The sequence below is a fragment of the Mytilus californianus genome, unplaced genomic scaffold, assembly GCF_021869535.1.
Source record: "Mytilus californianus isolate M0D057914Y unplaced genomic scaffold, xbMytCali1.0.p SCAF_16, whole genome shotgun sequence".
NCBI lineage: Eukaryota > Metazoa > Mollusca > Bivalvia > Mytilida > Mytilidae > Mytilus > Mytilus californianus.
Window position 1 is genome coordinate 1,388,783 of NW_026262648.1, and position 20,956 is coordinate 1,409,738.

The 20,956-nt window shown below is 32.9% G+C and overlaps 2 protein-coding genes across 2 annotated transcripts; both read left to right on the forward strand.

Annotated features, from left to right (window-relative positions):
• The first annotated feature begins 3,301 nt into the window (after positions 1-3,301).
• LOC127726111 (uridylate-specific endoribonuclease D-like) lies at positions 3,302-11,998 on the forward strand. Its single transcript, XM_052233432.1, has 5 exons — positions 3,302-3,332; positions 6,595-6,760; positions 7,379-7,581; positions 9,171-9,400; positions 11,774-11,998. Exons 1-5 carry the CDS (start codon positions 3,302-3,304, stop codon positions 11,996-11,998), a joined length of 855 nt encoding a protein of 284 aa, XP_052089392.1.
• Positions 11,999-14,596: 2,598 nt separating this feature from the next.
• LOC127726122 (uncharacterized) lies at positions 14,597-18,904 on the forward strand. Its single transcript, XM_052233442.1, has 2 exons — positions 14,597-14,843; positions 17,098-18,904. The coding sequence occupies exons 1-2, from the start codon at positions 14,762-14,764 to the stop codon at positions 18,657-18,659; spliced, it is 1,644 nt and encodes a 547-aa protein (XP_052089402.1). The 5' UTR covers positions 14,597-14,761; the 3' UTR covers positions 18,660-18,904.
• Positions 18,905-20,956: the final 2,052 nt, after the last annotated feature.

Sequence of the window (20,956 nt, forward strand, 5' to 3'; positions counted from 1 at the left end):
AGTTTAAAAGAAGCCCGAGTCCGATGTCAGAATAGGTAACAAAAGAAACTAAACAAAAAGACAATGATACATAAATTAACAAAGGACTACTAGCAGTTATTGACATGCCAGCTCCAGACCTCAATTAAACTGATTGAAAGATTATGTCTTCATCATATGAAAATCAAGTACAATCCCTCCCGTTAGGGGTTTAGTATCATACAATCATAAAATATATGAGAAGAACATAACCCGTATCATGCCAACAACTGGTTTTAGAATAATAGTGTTTATTTCCGATGCAAAGACCCTATGAGCGAATCAATATTAATACCAAAATATGCAACCCTTAATTACCTGACAATAGTATCGTAACTATATCCTTTCCGAATAAGTCTGTTTAAAGTTTTGGTTAGCTTTTGAGGTGAATGCCGATATTTTTGTGCTTTGTAAAGAATATTACCAAAAAATATTGGATGTGAAATACCTGAACGTATATGATGTCTACATGTTGATTTATATTTACGAATTATTTATAACCCATTTTCCTAAGTATTGCAAATGCTGAAGCGTAATCAATTGATAAGGAAATAAACTGAGTATTTTTTAAGGATAATTCTGCTGCCAAAAAAAAAAGCAAATTGGCAAATAAATATACTGCAAGTGAAAGAAAGTTACTGTAAAGACTTTAACTCCATCTTTTCTTAATTAGACAGGGTTCCACATCTTTTTTGAAATGCTTGTATTTATAGCTGACTATGGGCTTTGATCATTGTTGAAGGCCGTACGGTGACCTATATAGTTGTTAATTTCTGTGTCATTTGGACTCTTGTGGAGAGTTGATTCATTGGCAATCATACCACATCTTCTTATTTTTATATTGTATTGTTCTAATAATTATGAATCAAATATCAAGTTTGAAATTGTCCCGGTTAACACAGCGTTGACAGAATGATTCTATACGTATTTTAATAATCGGTTATAATATTGGGATCGCGAATACACGTCTTTTTTAAAATCTTATTTTTGCATGTTTGTATTTTAAAAAAGTGTATATAATTTGCTGCATCTTTTCATCCTCACCATTTCCGGCGCTATTCGAGGTATTGCGCACAAAACCCAGTTTATTTGTCAGGTTCACACACGTGCACGTGACACAACTCTGCAATTTTATTTTTAAAATTTCCTGTCTCGATCGCTTTCCCTCTTCTTTAACTACACGACAAAGCATAATATAATGTTTGCTGGAGATTTTAAGTAAAAAAGGAAATAATTTCTTGTACCATTATTTGTTGAATATCCACATGCACGACTCCCAAAAAATAAGAAAACTGCATCTGCATATTATCTTGAGAATTTTTATGGCTGTAATAAGGTCAAAAGAAGAACCCGCATATGTATTTTAGCAAAGTAAAACAGATCGGAGTTTTTGATATAACTTGTCCCTGTATATAATGCAAATGAATTGCAGTTTTGTTAATATAATATGAAAATAAGGAGATGTGGTATGATTGCAAATGAGACAACTATCTGCCACAGTTTAAGGTAGATCGGGTGTCTTTTTCTGAGCGTCCGTTCTGATCATGTTGCAAAAATACTTTTTTGTTTTAAAAATATTTTACCAAGTATCATTTAATATACAACAAAATACCTAAAACTTGAAATTTAAAGATTGAACTATCAAAAAATTAAGTGTCGTAAAGTATATTTAAAATTTTTGGGGATTTTTTCAAGAAAATAAGGCCCGTGACCCCCTATTTTTATTTGATATTTCGGAGTTATTAATGAAAAGCAATTTTCTCATCGAATTTTAGCCAATTCTATCGTTTAATGTTTCCGCAATAAGGAAAACTTAAGTTTCCCCTGTATTAACAATATAAAATAACCCAAATTTCGTTAATTTCAATGTGTTATTACGAAAAAACAAGGTCCGTGATCCCCAGTTTTTATATTGAAATTTGAAATTACATTGACCCAGAAGTCTTTTACAGAAGTTTAAGAAAAATTTATCGTCCAACATTTAGACACCCCAGCTACCTTAAATGATGTGGATGTAAGCAATTATTATAGGCAACCATACGGCCTTCAACAATGAGAAAAATCCATATCGTATAGTCGGTTATAAAAAGCCCCGACATTGTAGACCTTATTTTCCTCACCCCTACCCCTTCTTCCCCTACCTTATACTACTGCTGAATGATACACAAAAGCACAACAAAAGAAAATATATTTCGCTATCCCTTCGAAATTGGAATGATAAAAAAAAATAACACGTTCTATTTTTATCATACATGTGTAGTTTCAGTTTCAACCATGGTTCTAAATTTAGATTTTACTTTCCCCAAAAATTGCGGACGGAATAGAAGACACCTATTTATTTTCTTCACCTTGAAAACTGAGATTTGGATGACATATATTTTACTTATTCTGAGATAAATGTAATAGTGCTCAATTCTTAGTTTCTGAGTGTGTAATGTTTTGTGGACGGAATCTGATGGTTTTTTTTTTTTGCTGTTGGCTTTTTCTTCGCCTTCGGCTTATAAATGTTCATTATGTTGTACTAGTTGTCGATTACCCCTTAGTATCTTTTATACTTTTTACATAAATAATAAAATATAAAACATCATAAAATTTTCAATTGCATAAAAACGGACATGCCAACGTCTTTCTTGTTCAACACACAAATTCACATGCAATATAATTATTCGTTACCTACAATTTTACGCTACACTGTGAATTTCATTCAAAACTATGGTTTTTCAAAAAATATTGTGGGGTCAATTCTGGTTTGATTTTAATGAATTTGATACGAATAGAAGCAGAATTGTCACTGGTTTATTTGTGTATTTGGTTATAATTTTGTTGTTTATGCGTGTTTACCTTCTGTTGAAAAAAACACGAGTCGTATTGTGTACCTGCTCCTGCGTGTCTAAAACAAAAACAGTGGTAATAAAGTCAGACTAACTCACAATAGGATACTCAGATTTCTGATTGGAGTCATTCTAATAATTTCTTTGAAGTTTTGAGATAGCACATGAATACTTGTTTGGATTCATGATAGACCGCACGAAGTCATTTTTCTTTCATGTGCCCATTTTTCCTTTCTTGGAGTAGGTGAGATAACCCGCGTAACTAACGACGCACGTTTTTTATCCTAAATTCCGCTAGAGGCGTGCAATTACGTACACTTCGCCTTAAGTGGATCTTTGTGACTGGGTAGTCTAGGTAGTTGGCTGAAGACTTGATATATACGTGAAGATCAGCTCAGCCTTGTCACCTATTATGTTTGAGTTTTGCCCCAGTCATGTACAGAAATGACAAGATGTGCAAAAAGGTGTTCATATTTGCCAAAGGTTGGTTGTTCACAATGACTATGGTGGCTTTACTTTATCAATAATAATGACTGCCAACAAACAAATCACCGGATAATTCTTAAAGCAGTGTATTTGGTACATGCTGCTTGTTCTTCACATTATAAAAACAAATTTTGAGTTGTGTTTTGGACATAATCACGATGCAAACATGCACAGTTTGGTTGAGTGTAATATGCTTGTCCTCCCATCATCTTAACCCCACCCCCACTAAAGTGAAAATACACCAAAACTTACTTATAATTTCTTTAAAAAAGGTATAATTTCCTAACAAAGAGAATCGACATTATATGGTGCATATTGTATTATTACCGATGCTAACAGCCATTTATGTATTGATTGTTGTTTGCTTAACGTCCTGTGGCAAATATGTCATGCATATTCAGGACGAGATGAAATTGAACAATAAATCGTAGAAATAGTTGCTGCAAAATGGGCCAGCAATAAGCCAATTGTGATCAATCGAAGAATAATCCCTTAAAACCACGCACACTTTCCTGTCAACAGGCCGTGCTGACAAGGGTTCCCTTCTTGAAATTTGAAATATCTTCTTAAGATTTAAAAGACGTTTTCTCTTTATATCGCATTACACCTGATGTCAACGATTTTTATATTTCTTTTAAATCCCTCTGTCATGAATGTTGTCCCCGGACAGCGTTGCTATTGGTCTGTTATCAGAACTCATATGATGTCACAAGACGACTTTGCTGTAGCTCTGGTAATACAATCAGAATAAATGATCTGGTTATTGACTACATCGTGTTAAGAGTTCTTATCTATTATTTTTCACGTTACACAAGGTATCATGGCAATACGTCGGACATCTATAATATTTGGTAAGTTTGTATTTGACATTAAATGATTCAAGCCATGTTGTATATTGATATCGTGTAACATTAGATACTTGGTTCTGTTAAAGTATTTTGTGAATATGAATAATAATAAACAAAAACCACACAATTCTGTTTACTGGTCATCAAATGTAATTACTGTGATCGATTAATGTGAGCTTCACGTCCCTATTACTTGTCTATTCAAGCTCTAAATTGAAACCAGTTTGTAGTTTTTGTATGATTGTATATCTACGATCGTCTCAACATGCAGGCGTGAAGCTTTGTTTACGTTAAAATGTCCCGGGCGTACACATGAATGTTGGAGAAAAAAATTAATCTAAATAAATTAAAAGAATTGGTTTAAAGCATATGAGCCGCTTGTAATTCTTTCTTTGATGTCTTGTAATACTAATTGAAAATCAAAGTGACGAAATTTACTATTTAATCAATGGGTATAATATAATATTTATATAAAAATAAGGAGATGTGGTATGATTGCCAATGAGACAACTATCCACCAGAGTTCAATAAAGTGAATGTTCGCAATTATAGGCCACTGTACGGCCTGCACCAATGAGAAAAACCAACACCGTATAGTCGGCTATAAAAGACCCCGAAAAACAAATATGACAGACTTGAACCAACGACAACCACTGAACTAAAGGCTCGGAGTTCCTGACTTCGGGACAGCCACACGGGGTTACACATTGTTTGTGAGCTATCATCCCTCTCCTAACCTGGGACAGTGGTGTAACAACACAACATAAGAACAAACTATAAAAATCAGTTGCAATTGGCTTAACTCAAAAGATCTGTACGAGGCACAAAAACAACTAACATAAAAACAACAGACACAAAGCACCAAAATAAGAGTACGTGTTCATTTTCTGTCAAAGTCTTTAAGTTCACGCAAAACCTGGAAAATGTCTCTGCTGTACTTTTACTGACTTTGTACTTCAAATATATTTTTAAAACTTCCTTAGTATTGACTGTCGATATCCATGCTCTCTGGTTCTAGCATTTAATTTTTATGCTGTGATTTACTAGTATACAATTCTGGTTACTTTTATTCACAATACACGTATTGTACAAACCTTTACATTTGATCGTTTGATAAATGTACTTATTTTGGCTAAGATACGATACGTGGTTTGCATTTTTATATTACACATAATAATCTATGAAAATTAATTATTTTGTGTATTCATTAACAAAATTTGCGCATAAAAGGGGAGAAGATTGTCTGAAGTCGATCGAAATAATTAAAATAGAACAACATTGAAATGAAGACTTGCTTTTTTACTTTTATCTCGAAAGTTTTGGATTTTTTGTCAATTGATTGTTTTACCCACATCTCCTTTTAAGCACATTTTAGAGTAACTGGTTTGAACATTTTTTCTTAAACCAATGACAATTAGATTCCAAATTAACACTATGAATAAATTAAACATAAAAAATAAACAAATTAGTCTCCATTTTATTTTGCTACTGATGAGTTTTTAATGACAGAAACGGAATGTCTTTTTCGATAACGTGTGCATGATCATTTGTCGAGATTCGGGCGTACACTTAAAATGGCCTAGCTACGCCACTGACATGACTAGCCTTTTTTTATATGGGAAAGAACTTTGAATTAATTTCTCACATACCATATGAATGAGCAAGCTCATTTAGTAACAATCCGCAAGACTGGTCATCGTCTACCCGAGTCTTTCCTTTCATTGACTCACAGAAGCAACGTGATGAGCGTGAAAGTCCCGTATATATCAATATTAAAGTCCTTGATTGATGATGAATTACAAAAATAAAAATAGATTATCTGGTCAGGGTATAGTAATATATATACAATCCTCTGGACTCACCACTGAAGAGGATTTTCAGGCGCGGATCTAGGATTTGTTGTTAGCTTAGGGGGGGGGGGGGGGGGGGGGGGGGGGTTTAAGGAATTTAAGGACCTTATATGGACGCAAAATTTGATGTTAATTACTAGTAACCGTTATAATATGTTTTTTGTTCTTTATTTTTTGGGGGGAAAGGGGGGGAGGGGGTCGGATGAACCCCGCCTGAATCCGCATCTGTTTTTTTTTTATGTTGCGAAATGCACATACGTACAATGCATAACCGACACAAATTGTATTCTTTGGTAAAAGAAACATGACACGAGTTTCAGGAATAAAATTTAATGTGACAGATTGTGCCTCGAAACGAACATTTTGGAAATTCAAAAATCTAAAACGTTTTGGAGCAAGGCATAAAATCGTCAAAATTGTTTTTGCCTCGCTAAACTTTGCTCACTTTATTTAACCATTCAGGACATTTACGTCCCCTTTTCCTCGAACCCTCGATACCCAAGGAAACCCATACAAATGGGATACGCTATACTGACATTTTTAATTGTAATTTCTTTGCAGTTTTGGTACTGACGGGTGTTGTTACTTGTGTAGAGGATACTGAACTGTCGACTCTGATCACATCACTATGGAACTCCGATTCTAACGCTGCAACATCACGCGACCTTCATTACTCCTATCAGCAGCACACCGATACCAGTAGCTCAACCGATAATGCTCCAAAGAGGTTTATTTTTATTTACGCTGCATTTGAAAATACCATTTAGATTTCATTATCTTGTAAGGGGTTAATGTTAAAAGACTGCACTCTATATCCAGTGGTTCCTCTAACAAGTTTTGAACAAGTTTCTATTCTCTGTAATTTATATATATGACCAGTTGATCTGTTTAAATTGATTATTTCCGTGAAACAAAATTACGATTACAAATTATTTTACTTGGATATATTCGATCTGGAGAACAAGCGGCCACGAGGATGTGCTCTTTTTTTTTATTTGTTTACTTATTTTGTGAGTGAGTGTTTGTGTATAATGCATATGGAAACGAGACTGAAACATATAGGCTTAGCGTATAAATCGTTTATACCTTTGGAAGAAAAACATTATGACATGCCTATAAATACATGTAGTAGGTAGTATAGCATTTGTTTTGAAAAAATTTAGTAATGCAACCAAGTGTATTATTTTCATCAACTTTTAAATCACAATTCACTGGATTACTGGCAATTCTTGTACTGATTAAAATGTTGTGTTTCATTTTCCAGCAAAAATGTTTTAATACATTCAATTACTTCTTGAATTATTCGAAGTACTTGAATTTTTTACTTTTGTTATTTTATCCTTAGGTTATTTTCATATGTAAACGAAAACTACCTTTTCCATAAACCAACATATCGAACGTTTCTCGATCTACTGGATAATTACAAGAATTCGGTTGGAACAGCTGAACACGTGACCAACACAGAAGTAGCAGAAGAACTGAGATTTGTAAACGAAATTTGTAAAACATCAATAATGCAGAAAACACAACAGTTTTTACACAAAAAAGGTTAATATGTTTATGTTTGTAACAAAATAGACACAAATCTTGATTGAATATCGCCCATCCATGAAATGTTATGACTTGCAAATAATTCCATGTTTGTGTTTGGTATACCAGAGGGGCATTTTGAAAGTCTTAGCTCCGGTCTTTTTTGAAAGGGTGTATTGAAAGTCTTAGGTCAGCGGTGTGTGTTGAAAGTCTTAGGTCTTGGGTGTTTTGAAAGTCTTAGGTCGTTGGTGTTTTGAAAGTCTCAGATCAGTATCCAAGTGACGAACCGTGAACATAAAAGAAAAATGTGCTATTATTTCTAGAAATAAAGATATCATTCTTGAGACCAATTTTAATGTATTAAGTAGGTATGGTTTTCTATATTACAAAATCAGGTTCATTAAAAAAAAAATACAAATACATTTTGAAATAAAGGTGTTTTCTATTGTCTAATATTTTATTTGATTTTGGTGTTTCTGTTTATTTTAACTGTTCGTTGATTTTTCAACTTTTTTGCACATAGCATATCTGACGAAGAACCAGAAAAGACCGAACATGACAAACTTTTTACTTCCTCCTAAGTCTGTCTTTCTGTCTGTCGCATTTTGTGTTTCAATTTCCTGATATTGTGATTACTGGCTCGAGCTAAAAGACTGATATCCAAAAATGTTTTGCTGAACTTGATTCTTGTTTATACAATACATTGAGTTCAAAATACTTTTGTACTGGCAGCTACAGATGAAAAGGTATCGGATGACTATTTAGATAGACTCTAGAGATTAAACAAATTAGAGAAAATAGTTAGTTTTTGTTTTAAATAATAAGACGATATAAAAATAAAAAGATGTGTTATGACTGCCAATGAGTGAACTCTCCACCAGAAACCAAATGACGTTAAAGTTAACAACTATAGGTCACCGAACGGCCTTCAACAATGAGTAAAACCCATACCGCATAGAAAGCTACATAAGGCCCCGATAAGACAAATGTCAAAGAATTCAAACGAGAAAACTAAAGGCCTGATTTATGTACAATAAACGAAAAAAATATGATATAAAGCAAAATAAAGACAACCACTGAATTACAGGCTCTTGACTTGGGACAGGAACATACAAAATGTGGCAGGGTTTAACATGTTTGCTGGCGTCAAACCATCCCCTTACCTAGGACAGTTGTGTAACAGTGCAACATAAGAACAAACTATAAAAATTTGCTGAAAAAGGACTTAAGTCATTTGATCGATACAAAGCACAAAAGAAAGACGATATTTTTTTTTTGGTGGTTTTTGCACATTTTCAAGAGTAAAAATGTTTTGATTTCAATAGTTGTTGGAACATGACCATTAAATATTTGAATTAATAAAATTATTAGATTTAATTCATATTATATGCAGGATGTATGTTTAAATTCTAGTGGTAAACGTTTTGCCATTGCGTTCAGTTTTGACCTTTGACTTAAACTTGATTAATCAGCTGTTAAAGAGCCTAAATCAGGTTACATGTATTTTAAGCCTATAGCTGGTATCGAAAAAATGAAAGTTAACCGAACTTATGTATTTCTCGTAAGAATCCTGTTTGTCGACATAATTCAAAAAAAAAATATTTTAGGGTATGTTAGTTCATCAATGTCAGATTTTGAGCATATACTCAAATCTGTATGGTTTACAACTTATCCAAGGAGCGGGTCATCCAGGACTCTGGACAGCAGTGGATTTGAACATATCTTTGTAGGAGAGGTGAAAGGATCCAGCGTGGATGGTTTTCACAACTGGATTCAGTTTTATTTAGAAGAGAAAAAGGGCCATGCCAATTATTTAGGATATGTCTTCAGACACCAGGTATTCTAATTTTGGATTTACAAGCAATTGTAAAGTTGCTTTTTGTTAACTTCTATTTTGGTTGTCTCGTCTCGACCTTGTCAAATACAATTGGTTTTCAAGCTATGTCAGTTGATTAAAACTGAAACATATAATAATATATTATTCCATAGCATTTTGTGATTCTCAATTTTTTTGTCTTTACATCAGTCTCAAGCAAAATCAAATAAGCTTGTTTTTTTACCCCATATTTTTCGAAGTTAAAAGGAAGGTGACAATAATGCTACAGGGTTCATATATATACTATAGTATACTACAGGGTTCATATATACTATAGTATACTACAGGGTTCATATATACTATAGTATACTACAGGGTTCATATATATACTATAGTATACTACAGGGTTCATATATACTATAGTATACTACAGGGTTCATATATACTATAGTATACTACAGGGTTCATATATATACTATAGTATACTACAGGGTTCATATATATACTATAGTATACTACAGGGTTCATATATACTATAGTATACTACAGGGTTCATATATACTATAGTATACTACAGGGTTCATATATATACTATAGTATACTACAGGGTTCATATATATACTATAGTATACTACAGGGTTCATATATATACTATAGTATACTACAGGGTTCATATATACTATAGTATACTACAGGGTTCATATATACTATAGTATACTACAGGGTTCATATATACTATAGTATACTACAGGGTTCATATATACTATAGTATACTACAGGGTTCATATATATACTATAGTATACTACAGGGTTCATATATATACTATAGTATACTACAGGGTTCATATATACTATAGTATACTACAGGGTTCATATATACTATAGTATACTACAGGGTTCATATATACTATAGTATACTACAGGGTTCATATATATACTATAGTATACTACAGGGTTCATATATACTATAGTATACTACAGGGTTCATATATACTATAGTATACTACAGGGTTCATATATACTATAGTATACTACAGGGTTCATATATACTATAGTATACTACAGGGTATCATATATACTATAGTATACTACAGGGTATCATATATACTATAGTATACTACAGGGTTCATATATACTATAGTATACTACAGGGTTCATATATACTATAGTATACTACAGGGTTCATATATATACTATAGTATATCCTTTAATTCAAAGGTATAAAATGAAGTTCTCTAAACTTAATATACTGTAAATAAAAAAAAAATCTTCGACAAAAGACAATATAAGAATATGTAATGTCTTTCCTGAATTAGGTTGTTGTAGCAGTATGTTACTGACAACAAAAAAATCAAATTTGCACGCTTATTATATCGGTGTTCATCATGTCGCATACAAATTGTGTCGCACTAATAATATACAAATATACAAATATACGAACATAATATACGAGAGAAAATTAAAAGTAAGACGAAGAGTGTATAGAGAACAAGAAAAAAAAACGTAGATAAAACATGCATTTACTTGACCTGCGAAAAATGAAATGAAACGTACGCAAACCACGTGTGGTATTTTGTATTTACTGAGAGAATGGTGTAAGGTGTTCCTCTTGTGCATTTGTTAAAACATTACATATGAGAAACACCATTTGATGATGGACCAGAGCTTTGATTGTGATTCGTCATCTTGAAAATAGCCAAAGTCAATTTAATTCTTAAAGACCAGTTCTAATATCGGCATTCTAAAACGGGGACTACACCAAAGCTTCATATATGCCTATTAAATAATTTGTTTTTTATAAACCTACTTGTTGTTGTAGAATCGTATGACAATATTGGACTTTGAAAATGTTGTTCCTGAAATACCTTACTACAAAAAAAGACTGAAGATATAAAAGGGACCGCAAATCAAATCATATCCGTACTTAATTAACATGTAACATGTGTAAATCGTCCCAGTTTTTTGGAACAAAATGCGAATGTCATCTATTTAACCTATCATGAAATGGACTCCATGCAGACATATTCTATATATAAATCAAATGGTTGATACTTACTTTCATATTATACATAAAAGCCATAACCCAAGTTATTAGTTTTTTCTCTGTATAAGTAAAAAAAAATAAAAACGCATTATACATTTGTCATATAACAGTCATACGTATTTAAAATTGGGTTACGTCGTCTCTTAAAGAGTTCTATTGCATAATATACATTATATGTACTTATATATTTATACATGTTCACCTTTTCTTAGAAATGAATTAATTTCGTAGAAATAATTGAAAGTAACTTTTATAAAATGTTATAGAAAGTACTATATATGTATGTAGGTACATCATTAAAAAACCACAGCAAGTTTCTTTCTCAACATTAATTCCTATTTCCATTTCAGCCTGGAATACTCGGAGTCCATTTTAAATGGTACAACAGTTATAAAAAGTTAAGTTCCTTAATACTTGGGTCCAGTCCAGAGTTTGAAATGGCGTGCTATACACTATGCTACTACTTACATAGGAACAGGGACTGTCAATTCAATATAAATGGCCATACCATTCGTGTGAAGACCTACGAAGTCGACAACATGCCAGGGGACCAAATCGCAACAGCCTATCTTTAATAAATGATATGATTATGATGTTGTTCATTTTTTTCTTGTATTATTCATGGTACGCTTTCGTTAAATCAACGAAATATCACAAATATCTATACAGATATAATAATGCGTGCAGGCACATGAGACTCCCATATCAATCATAGAAAAACAATCTATTTCGTTAATTGTATTTTATCTAAACTTAAAGCTTTCAAAAGTTAATTAAAAAAACAACAATGTAAGATGAGACAGAAACCCATCAATAATGGTTTATCAAAAAGAGACTTTAGAAAATCATGCAGCATACTGTTTAACGATGGAGGACAAACTTCATGTAGCAAATCAAGCGTTTAAATATAAAAATTGTTTTCGGCAGGAAATTTGAGAACACTGATTTTGAAGGATTTTTCAGGATAAGACTAAATTAAACAATATTTAAGTTAAGTAGGTTTTGCAAAGTGTGGAGAAGGCAGAAAATTGCAACTGAAAAAAACCCAGGTGCATTGGGAAAGGATTGAAATATTGCCCTACAATAGGTATACACGGACTTATTTAGAAAGTTATTTTAATAATAACATACACTATTTGGATAGCCTCTGAAATGTTATGACCTGTAAAAATGAGATTGTCATTGCTACAAGCTAAGTCTCACATACAACCGCCTTATAGATGTATTTTCTCATGTGCAGTCAGCTTGACTTTCCACCATGAGTGTCAGGATGTAAGGTCAATTTTCCCTGAATTTATTTCACAACAGTATAAAAATAATATGATGTGATATTATTGCCAATGAGACAACTCTCCACCAGAGACCATATGACTTAAAGTAAAAAACTATATGTCACCGTACGGCCTTCAACAAGGAGCAAAACCCATACCGCACAAAAGCTATAAAGGACCCGAAATGACCAATGTAAAACAATTCAAACGACGAAACTAACGGCCTGATTTAAGTACAAAATAATAAAAATAAAACAATTATAATAAACAGGAACAAACGTCAACAACTGAAATATTTAAAAAAAAAAACAAACAAAAAACGCGCCTTTCAATTTTCATTTTCCGACAATAATACAGCACCTTAGTGTTTCTTTGAGATTCATTCTAACAATTATATTATGACTTATTTTTTAATAATTTTGTTAAGAGACGTCCTTTGATGATAAATTTTTCAAAAAATATGTAAAATTTTCAATTTTGTGTCAAAATGTCTTTATGTTCTCATTCGTTCCTCAACCGAACATAAAGTAACCACAACACTTAGGCTAGTACATAAAACAAAAACACCATATCATTATGGGACCAGCTCGCCAGTTGTGCAGCTAAATTTATTAGATTTATTAAACATACATAGAAAGAGTCCGTCACATATGACATCTGCACTGACCGCTGCCATGTTGAAATATCTACAAAGACAAAATAGAAATAGTCAGTATACAAATAAATGAAAAATATATACATTCTCCATATAAATAGCTATGGGTGGGAGGGTTGGTTAGCTGCACTGAAAACTGAGCTTCGAATGATTATATACTGTAGTTTTAAAAAACAAAGAAAACTATTCCGGTTTTTGAAATTCGTGCAACATAAGTTGCAACTTTAAACTCAAAATTTTACATAAGTTAAAGGTCCAATTCGGACCAATGGTCAATGTTTATTAAAATAAATAAACAAATACACGTGAATGTACACGTGGATAAGCAATATAGCCACGTGTATTAGATAACAGGATTAAATACATTTATAAGCACTAAATAACAGTTTGATCTTATAGAAATGTGTAGAATTGTTTTAGCACTTTAATATTATAATTCCATTAGAATTTGACAACATTATTATTTGAATGAAAATTATAAAAAAATAATCAATGAAAATATGAAGCCGAAATAATGTTTAAGAATTTTAAGAATTACAATGTCACTAAAACTGCATTTGAACATTTTTTTTGATATTTGCGTGTACTCTGTTATTTAGTAGTGTTTGATTTTTTGTAATTTGTTTTGCAATATCGGTGTAATCATAACAAGATAATAGTAATACAGTTAATAATAATAATATCTTAATATGTGCATTTAAAAAGCGAATATCCAAATGCATTCAGAACAGTCAAATAAGTAAGAATATAAATAAATTTAAAACGACAGTAAACTGCATACTAAACTTTGATGTGTGACAGGCTACTGGATTTTTACAATTCTTTTTTTCCTAGAAATACAAATTATTAATTTTATTATCATATTTTGTTTTACCCCCCTTTATTATAATAGTTTTGAATAAAAAACATAAGATAAGTTGGTGGTGTGCAACCAAATTTAGAAAAAAACAACAAAAATAACTTTAAAATTAAATTTTTGTTTTCTTATTAAATTTCTCAATGTTCTCAAGATGTCACTCAACACTAGAATTCAATTCAAAATCTTATCTTAATTTTTTACCTGGATTTAAAACTAATTAACGTATTAACATAATCACAGCAATCAAACAAAAGGTAAACAAATCAATCAAACAATCAGAAAACAACAACAAGCTAAGTATGGTACTGAGAAATTTGAACACTTTTTAATCACGAAAAAGACACCCACGTGACGAAAATGACACATGTATATTTCTCGTGCAAGTTTTGAAATGAGTTCAAAGTGCCATTGAAAGCTCATATTTGACAACAAAAAAGTGTCACAGAAGAGTTAAAGTTTAGTGATAAGATATTCCATCTTCACTTTATATCATACAAGCCGAGAGTTTTGACGTCGAGTTAATTCTTTGAACACACAAGCTGAAAGCAAAGCCATGGTCAAGCGCAAACGAGAAGACAGAGACACGGATTTGAAAGATGCAAGCCAATGTCACCCCAAAATGGCATCACTTATTGGTGAGTTCACATATAATTTCTTTGATTATGTAAAACTGTCAAATTTGTGCATTCTTGCAGAAGATCGCCAATCGGTGGTTTTCTCCGATTAAATTGACCGCCATGGTATAGTTGAGGATTCTGAAAGTGGCGTTAAACACCAACAACCAATCAATCAAATATGTAGATACGTTAGTACATACTCATGTGACGGAATTTTCTTGCATACTTAATATTGATTTTTAACGTCTCGAAGACAATTTCTTCACTTTCCAATTTGTATAAAATACTTTGAATAATAAAACAATTATCATGAACATTCAGATAAGTTTTTTGAGAATTTCCGAATAAAGATCACCATTTAGGATTCCTAGATTTTACATGGTGATTCAAAATGAATTCGACGAAGAAAAAGTTCATAGAGATAAGTAAATTAATTGTTTCAAAGGCTCCAATTTTAATTGTATAGATAATCGACACCCTTTATTATGATAACCGAATGAATCAGTCATATTAAAAAAAAATCGCCTTTTCAGAAAATGTTTTTAAAACATCAGTATTTAGTAGTATACCAAAATAATCTTTAAATTTCTACAATTAATAAAGATGATTCTATAAGTAAATTAATTCACAAATAAATAGTTTCTGGTTAAACCAATTTACGTATATATTTTCATTTGCTGTTCAGACCGATTTTCGACAAAAAAAGTCAAATCCTCTTTTTTATTCTTGTACAGCAAAGACATTTTTTAAACCATGACGGGAATTTTCTTGAGCTTATATAATGATGGTTTTTCTTTTCTATAAAAGCAATGTTTTACATTTTTATGAATAACGTTTTAAAGACTGTTTAATTGTTTTTAAGTATGTATACCTTAGATATACTTAAACTGAGATAGTCTTTCACGTAGGCTTTCGACGATTTTGACTGTCCTTCGATTTTGTGATTTTCTTATATATATCTTTGGACAGAGCTCATCTATTTGAACCCCGGGCATATGTAATATCATTTTTTGCTCCCGGAAATGTAAAAAATAACTCACCATGTTTCAGGGATTATATACTAGTATATTTGTAAATCACATGAATGTGAGTAATGTCTTTTTAAATGAATTGACTATGTGAAAGGTTATTATCAAACATGGTTATAAGATATTTAAAACTCTGCCAGATTGATAATGTATAATTTTTTAAAAGCGATTATTTGGTTCGGAAAGTTTTAAAGTGAATGTTCAAAAGCAACAAAGAATTCAAATTTGCAAATTTAGGTAATCGGATATTAAAATACTGGTTGATGGATAAAAGAACCACAAGAACACCACTATTGGGCATAGAAAATTGCAGGTTACGCATTTCACTATCTGTTTAATGTGCAATACTCCAGAAAATAAAATAATTCGTAAAAAATTATACTAAAACATCATTTTACAAATTCGAAATGAAAGCTGGTGGTAGTGATTATTGTTATTTTGTAATATACTTAAATCAGTTGTCAATCAAGGGATGAATCCAGTTAAGTTGACCCGAAGTCACGCCCCCTCTTTAGCCGACATTTTGTCTCGCTTGCAACTACAGTAGGAAAAGTGAGACAAAACGATTCTAGTTTCAGCTATCGGCGTCGTTTTGTCATCGGCGTCTCAACATTAAGGTTTATTTTTTGGACTTGTTCACACATCAATAACTTTGTCTTTATTGAAATTTTCGATACTTGGACAGAAAATTATAGTCGGATGTTAGAGCTTTCTTAAGTCATGTTTATTGTTGATTTTACATATTGTGGACTCTAAGTATAATTTACTTCTTACTAACTATATATATACAACTTCATCATGATCAGTAGACAGCCTCTCAAGAACGAATATTAAACATACATTGTATCTTCATTTTCCTTACTTTACTGACAAATGTAATCAACCCTTTTCAAGCCCTTTTTAAAAACTTCTCAAAAACTTTTTACTTATCAATAGACTCTGATCTTAATTGACTAATATTGCCATTTTTCTGTCGATAGACGGCGAATCTCTCCGGGCATTCCGACCTCTTCTATCAATCTAAACTCTCTGCCACGATATAGCCAAAAGTACTAAAAGTTGCGTTGAAAACCAACAACCAATCAATCAATTTATAACATCCACATACAGTTGATGTTATTGCAAAAGATTTGTATTTTACAATTGCTGTCAGACATTTATACTTCATTCTTACCGGAAGTCATATAACTGTCAAAATTAAATTAAAAGTAAATATTTATGTGTGGCTATGTTTTTTTTTAAAGGTATGACATCAAGACTAACAACGCCCTCTGTTTTATCAGCAGCGGAAACGGAACTACGAACAGTTATGGACGATTTTGTAACGGTATATGAAAGATTGGACCAAGAAGACAAAGCGGATAAGAAACCAAATTACTCTTATACTGAAATGATATACCTTTCGATTCTTCGATCACCAAACTTTTGTTTACCGATAACAGAAATATATAAATATATAAAAAATAGATTTTCGTACTTCCGGAGTTCTGCTCGGAAACATTGGTGTAATGCTGTCCGCCATAGTCTTTCAAAAACAAAATGTTTCACAAAGATTGCCATTGGTAGGGGATCAAGTGGCAACCATAATCTCAACCGATCAACTTATTTATGGTGCATAGTTCCAGGAAGCATAGTTAATTTTGCAAGAGGAGACTATCGTCCAAACGTAGATACAGAAAGTGGGACAAACACCCTTCGATGGGGATATTTCCGTGTAAATGCGGGACAATTTTGGGATCAGGTAGCTGTGTATTTAGAGAAGAAAATGGAAATTTTTCAGCAAATGATACTTGCAACTCAGTCACCTGGAAAAGTGTTGGAGGCACAAGCTTGTTTTATCCCAGGTTTAGCATCGACTGTTCACATTATGAATTCATCACAGACCAACACACCAACAATTGTTACTAACCAAGAATCAGCGGATAATCCCTTTGTTACAAAACAAGATATACCAACACGTACTGTTCATTATGGACCGAATTTATCTGATAGTGGAATTTTAGACCAAAGCCTACCAAAAGTGCCGAGACGGATAGGTAATAACAGTAGAGACAGTGGAAATGAAAGCTTTTCTGACTCAAGCCCAGAGGAAAAACGACAGAAACAAAATAGTTTGCCAAACAAAGGATGTGGATTGAATGCTTCGTATTTAACAGTCAATTCATCGATACTCGACGATACACGGAAAACTCCAGAGCTTCCCGATTTGGGACATGTCAGTCCTTTATCGATTTCACCGTCATTATCGCCGATAACAGGAAATGTAACTTATAACAATGAGACATTTGCAGGATCTTCATTTTCATCCACATTTCCATCGATTCCAGCATCGTTTGCGTCGACACCAGTTGTCACTTCGTTTTCACAGCAGCGTTTTTCTCAAGCTCAATCTGTGTACACACACTCATTTTCACCACCACTGTTTCCTTCATTATCGCCGCCAACATTTCAAGTTTCAATGGAGAGTCCTACTTGCTATCCACAGTTTGCCCAAACAAATTCTAAACCACTGACATTGCCCTATTTACAATCATCAATGAATAGCCCAATGAACACTCAACATAATATGTTTTTACCACGTGCTTATTCGCAACCGCCATTGTATATTCCACATCAAGTACCAGCCGGAAGCTACGATTTTGGACAATTTCCGGTACCTCCTATATCTCATACACCATATCAGTATGATTCGTACGGATGTCAATCATCTGAAAATCAGATAAACTATTTGCAGTTGTCCTCACAGAATAAGTTCGAGCAGTGTTCTGGGCAAACATTAGCTTCAGTTAATTGGAATGCAACTTGACATACAAGACAGGAAACCCAAAACACGTTATAGTGCTAAGTTTTAGTTATGTTATGAATTTTATTTGTAAATAGAATTTTTATGGATCGAAAATGTTTTATGGAAAGAAGTTTTTATATACTATACATTTGGTGTACATGTACTAATTCAATTTTATGTATTATAGTGTACATTTTATATACAGTGTACGTGTACTACAAGTTGTTTTAACGTCTTAATGCCATTAAACAATTTCAGCTCATTTTTATTTGTTTTATTCATTTTCTAAACGGAAACAGTGCTTTTGAGATAAAGGTTATTTTGCATTGATATAATAAACCTAAAATAGAGAAATCAGAGGGCTGTCCTGGCTAAGGACAGGGTTTCTGCACACAAACAATTCCTTTAAAGGTGTGAAATAGATAAAGTTACTATCCGATGGCTTAACTATATACACATACTTTATGTCTTATTCCACAAAGTTAAAATATAAAAGTAGATTGGCCTTGATATAAATAATGAGATGTGGTATGAAAATCAAAGGACAAATGCATGAACAATTATAGGTCACTGTATATACAGTCTTCAACAATGAGCAAAACCCACAAAGAATAGTAAGCCATGAAAGGCCCGTGTATGACAAAATGTGAACTTATTCAAAAGAGAAAACCAAAAGCATAATTCCTTGTCTCGCCTTAACGGAGTCAAAAAGCGAAACTTGCGTATGCTGTTTCGGTGGCGACGACGTCAACAATTTAGAATATGTCTTTTTAAGGGGAGCAACTGATGGTTAATGTATGATATTTGATATACAGTTGTATAAGCATTAATACATCTCATTTCCATGGATATTATATTGCCCTGTCCCCTCAGTCATGGTCCATTGACTTTGAAACTAGCATAGCTTACATGTTAAAGTTTGTGATAAGGCAAGTTTAAGGGGAACCACTTACAATAGTAAAATGATATTTTTTATACAGTTATATTAATGCTCTCGAGACAGGATTAAAGTTTTTTGTAAGTTTTTTTTCTCTGTGACTATATATATCTCATCTGTTAACATATATCGATATACCAGATGCAACAGATAAAAACATGCAGATCTAAATAGTACTTGCCACAATGGTAAAACCCGAGGGCAAAATCCTTTGTATTGCTATGCTGGCAATCGGACCCGGAAAAAAAATGTTTAATGGCAATAGGGAACACAGGTCTTCTTGTTTCTGTCGTAGCTATATCCGGGAAAAGTGTGTGATATATGTAGAATTAAGCAATATTTGATATTTGAATTTGCTGGAACGAAAATAACAAAGATACCACGAGGAAGGGATTCATATCAGAATATATGCAAAGAATAACGAATTAACACCAAAAACAAAAACCACTTGACACCACAGCATGCCACACCAACCACAAACACTCGATTCCTCCTTTAAAACAAGTAAAAGGACCAATAACACACGAACATATGTTGATAAAGGACAGAAAACATTATAGCATAAAAAACCATAAGACAAACAAGAGACCCGACATAAACCGCGGGGAAATCCAATGCTCCGTTAAGTCAGAAGTTCCTGCTCCAATAATGATACCCTACAAAAACCCATGGGAAAATCAAATGCTCCGTTAGGTCAGCAGTTCCTGCTCCAATAGTGATACCCGACAAAAACTGTGGGAAGGGGGGATCCAATGCTCCGTTAAGTCAGAAGTTCCTGCTCCAATAGTGATAACCTACAAAAACCCATGGGGAAATCAAATGCTCCGTTAGGTCAGCAGTTCCTGCTCCAATAGTGATACCCTACAAAAAAACCATGGGGAAATCCAATGCTCCGTTAAGTCGAAAGTTCCTGCTCCAATAGTGATACCATACAAAAACCCATGGGGAAATCCAATGCTCCCTTAAGTAAGATGTTCCTGCTTCAATAGTGATACCCTACAAAGCCCGTGGGGAAATCCAACGCTCCGTTAAGTCAGAAGTTCCAGCTCCAATAGTGATACCCTACAAAACCCATGGGGAAATTCAATGCTCCCTTAAGTCAGAAGTTCCTGCTCCAATAGTGATACCCTACAAAACCCATGGGGAAATCCAATGCTTGGTTAAGTCAGAAATTCGTGCTCCAATAGTGATACCCTACAAAACCCATGGGGAAATCCAATGCTCCGTTAAGTCAGAAGTTCCTGCTCCAATAGTGATACCCTACTCTCAAGTTTTGTTTAACTATGATAAGTTGTTAACTGTGATAACTGCTGTCCCCTAACATGATACCTACACTCAATCGATTAGATTTTAGACAGATTTACAAGCTAAGAATCCTTCA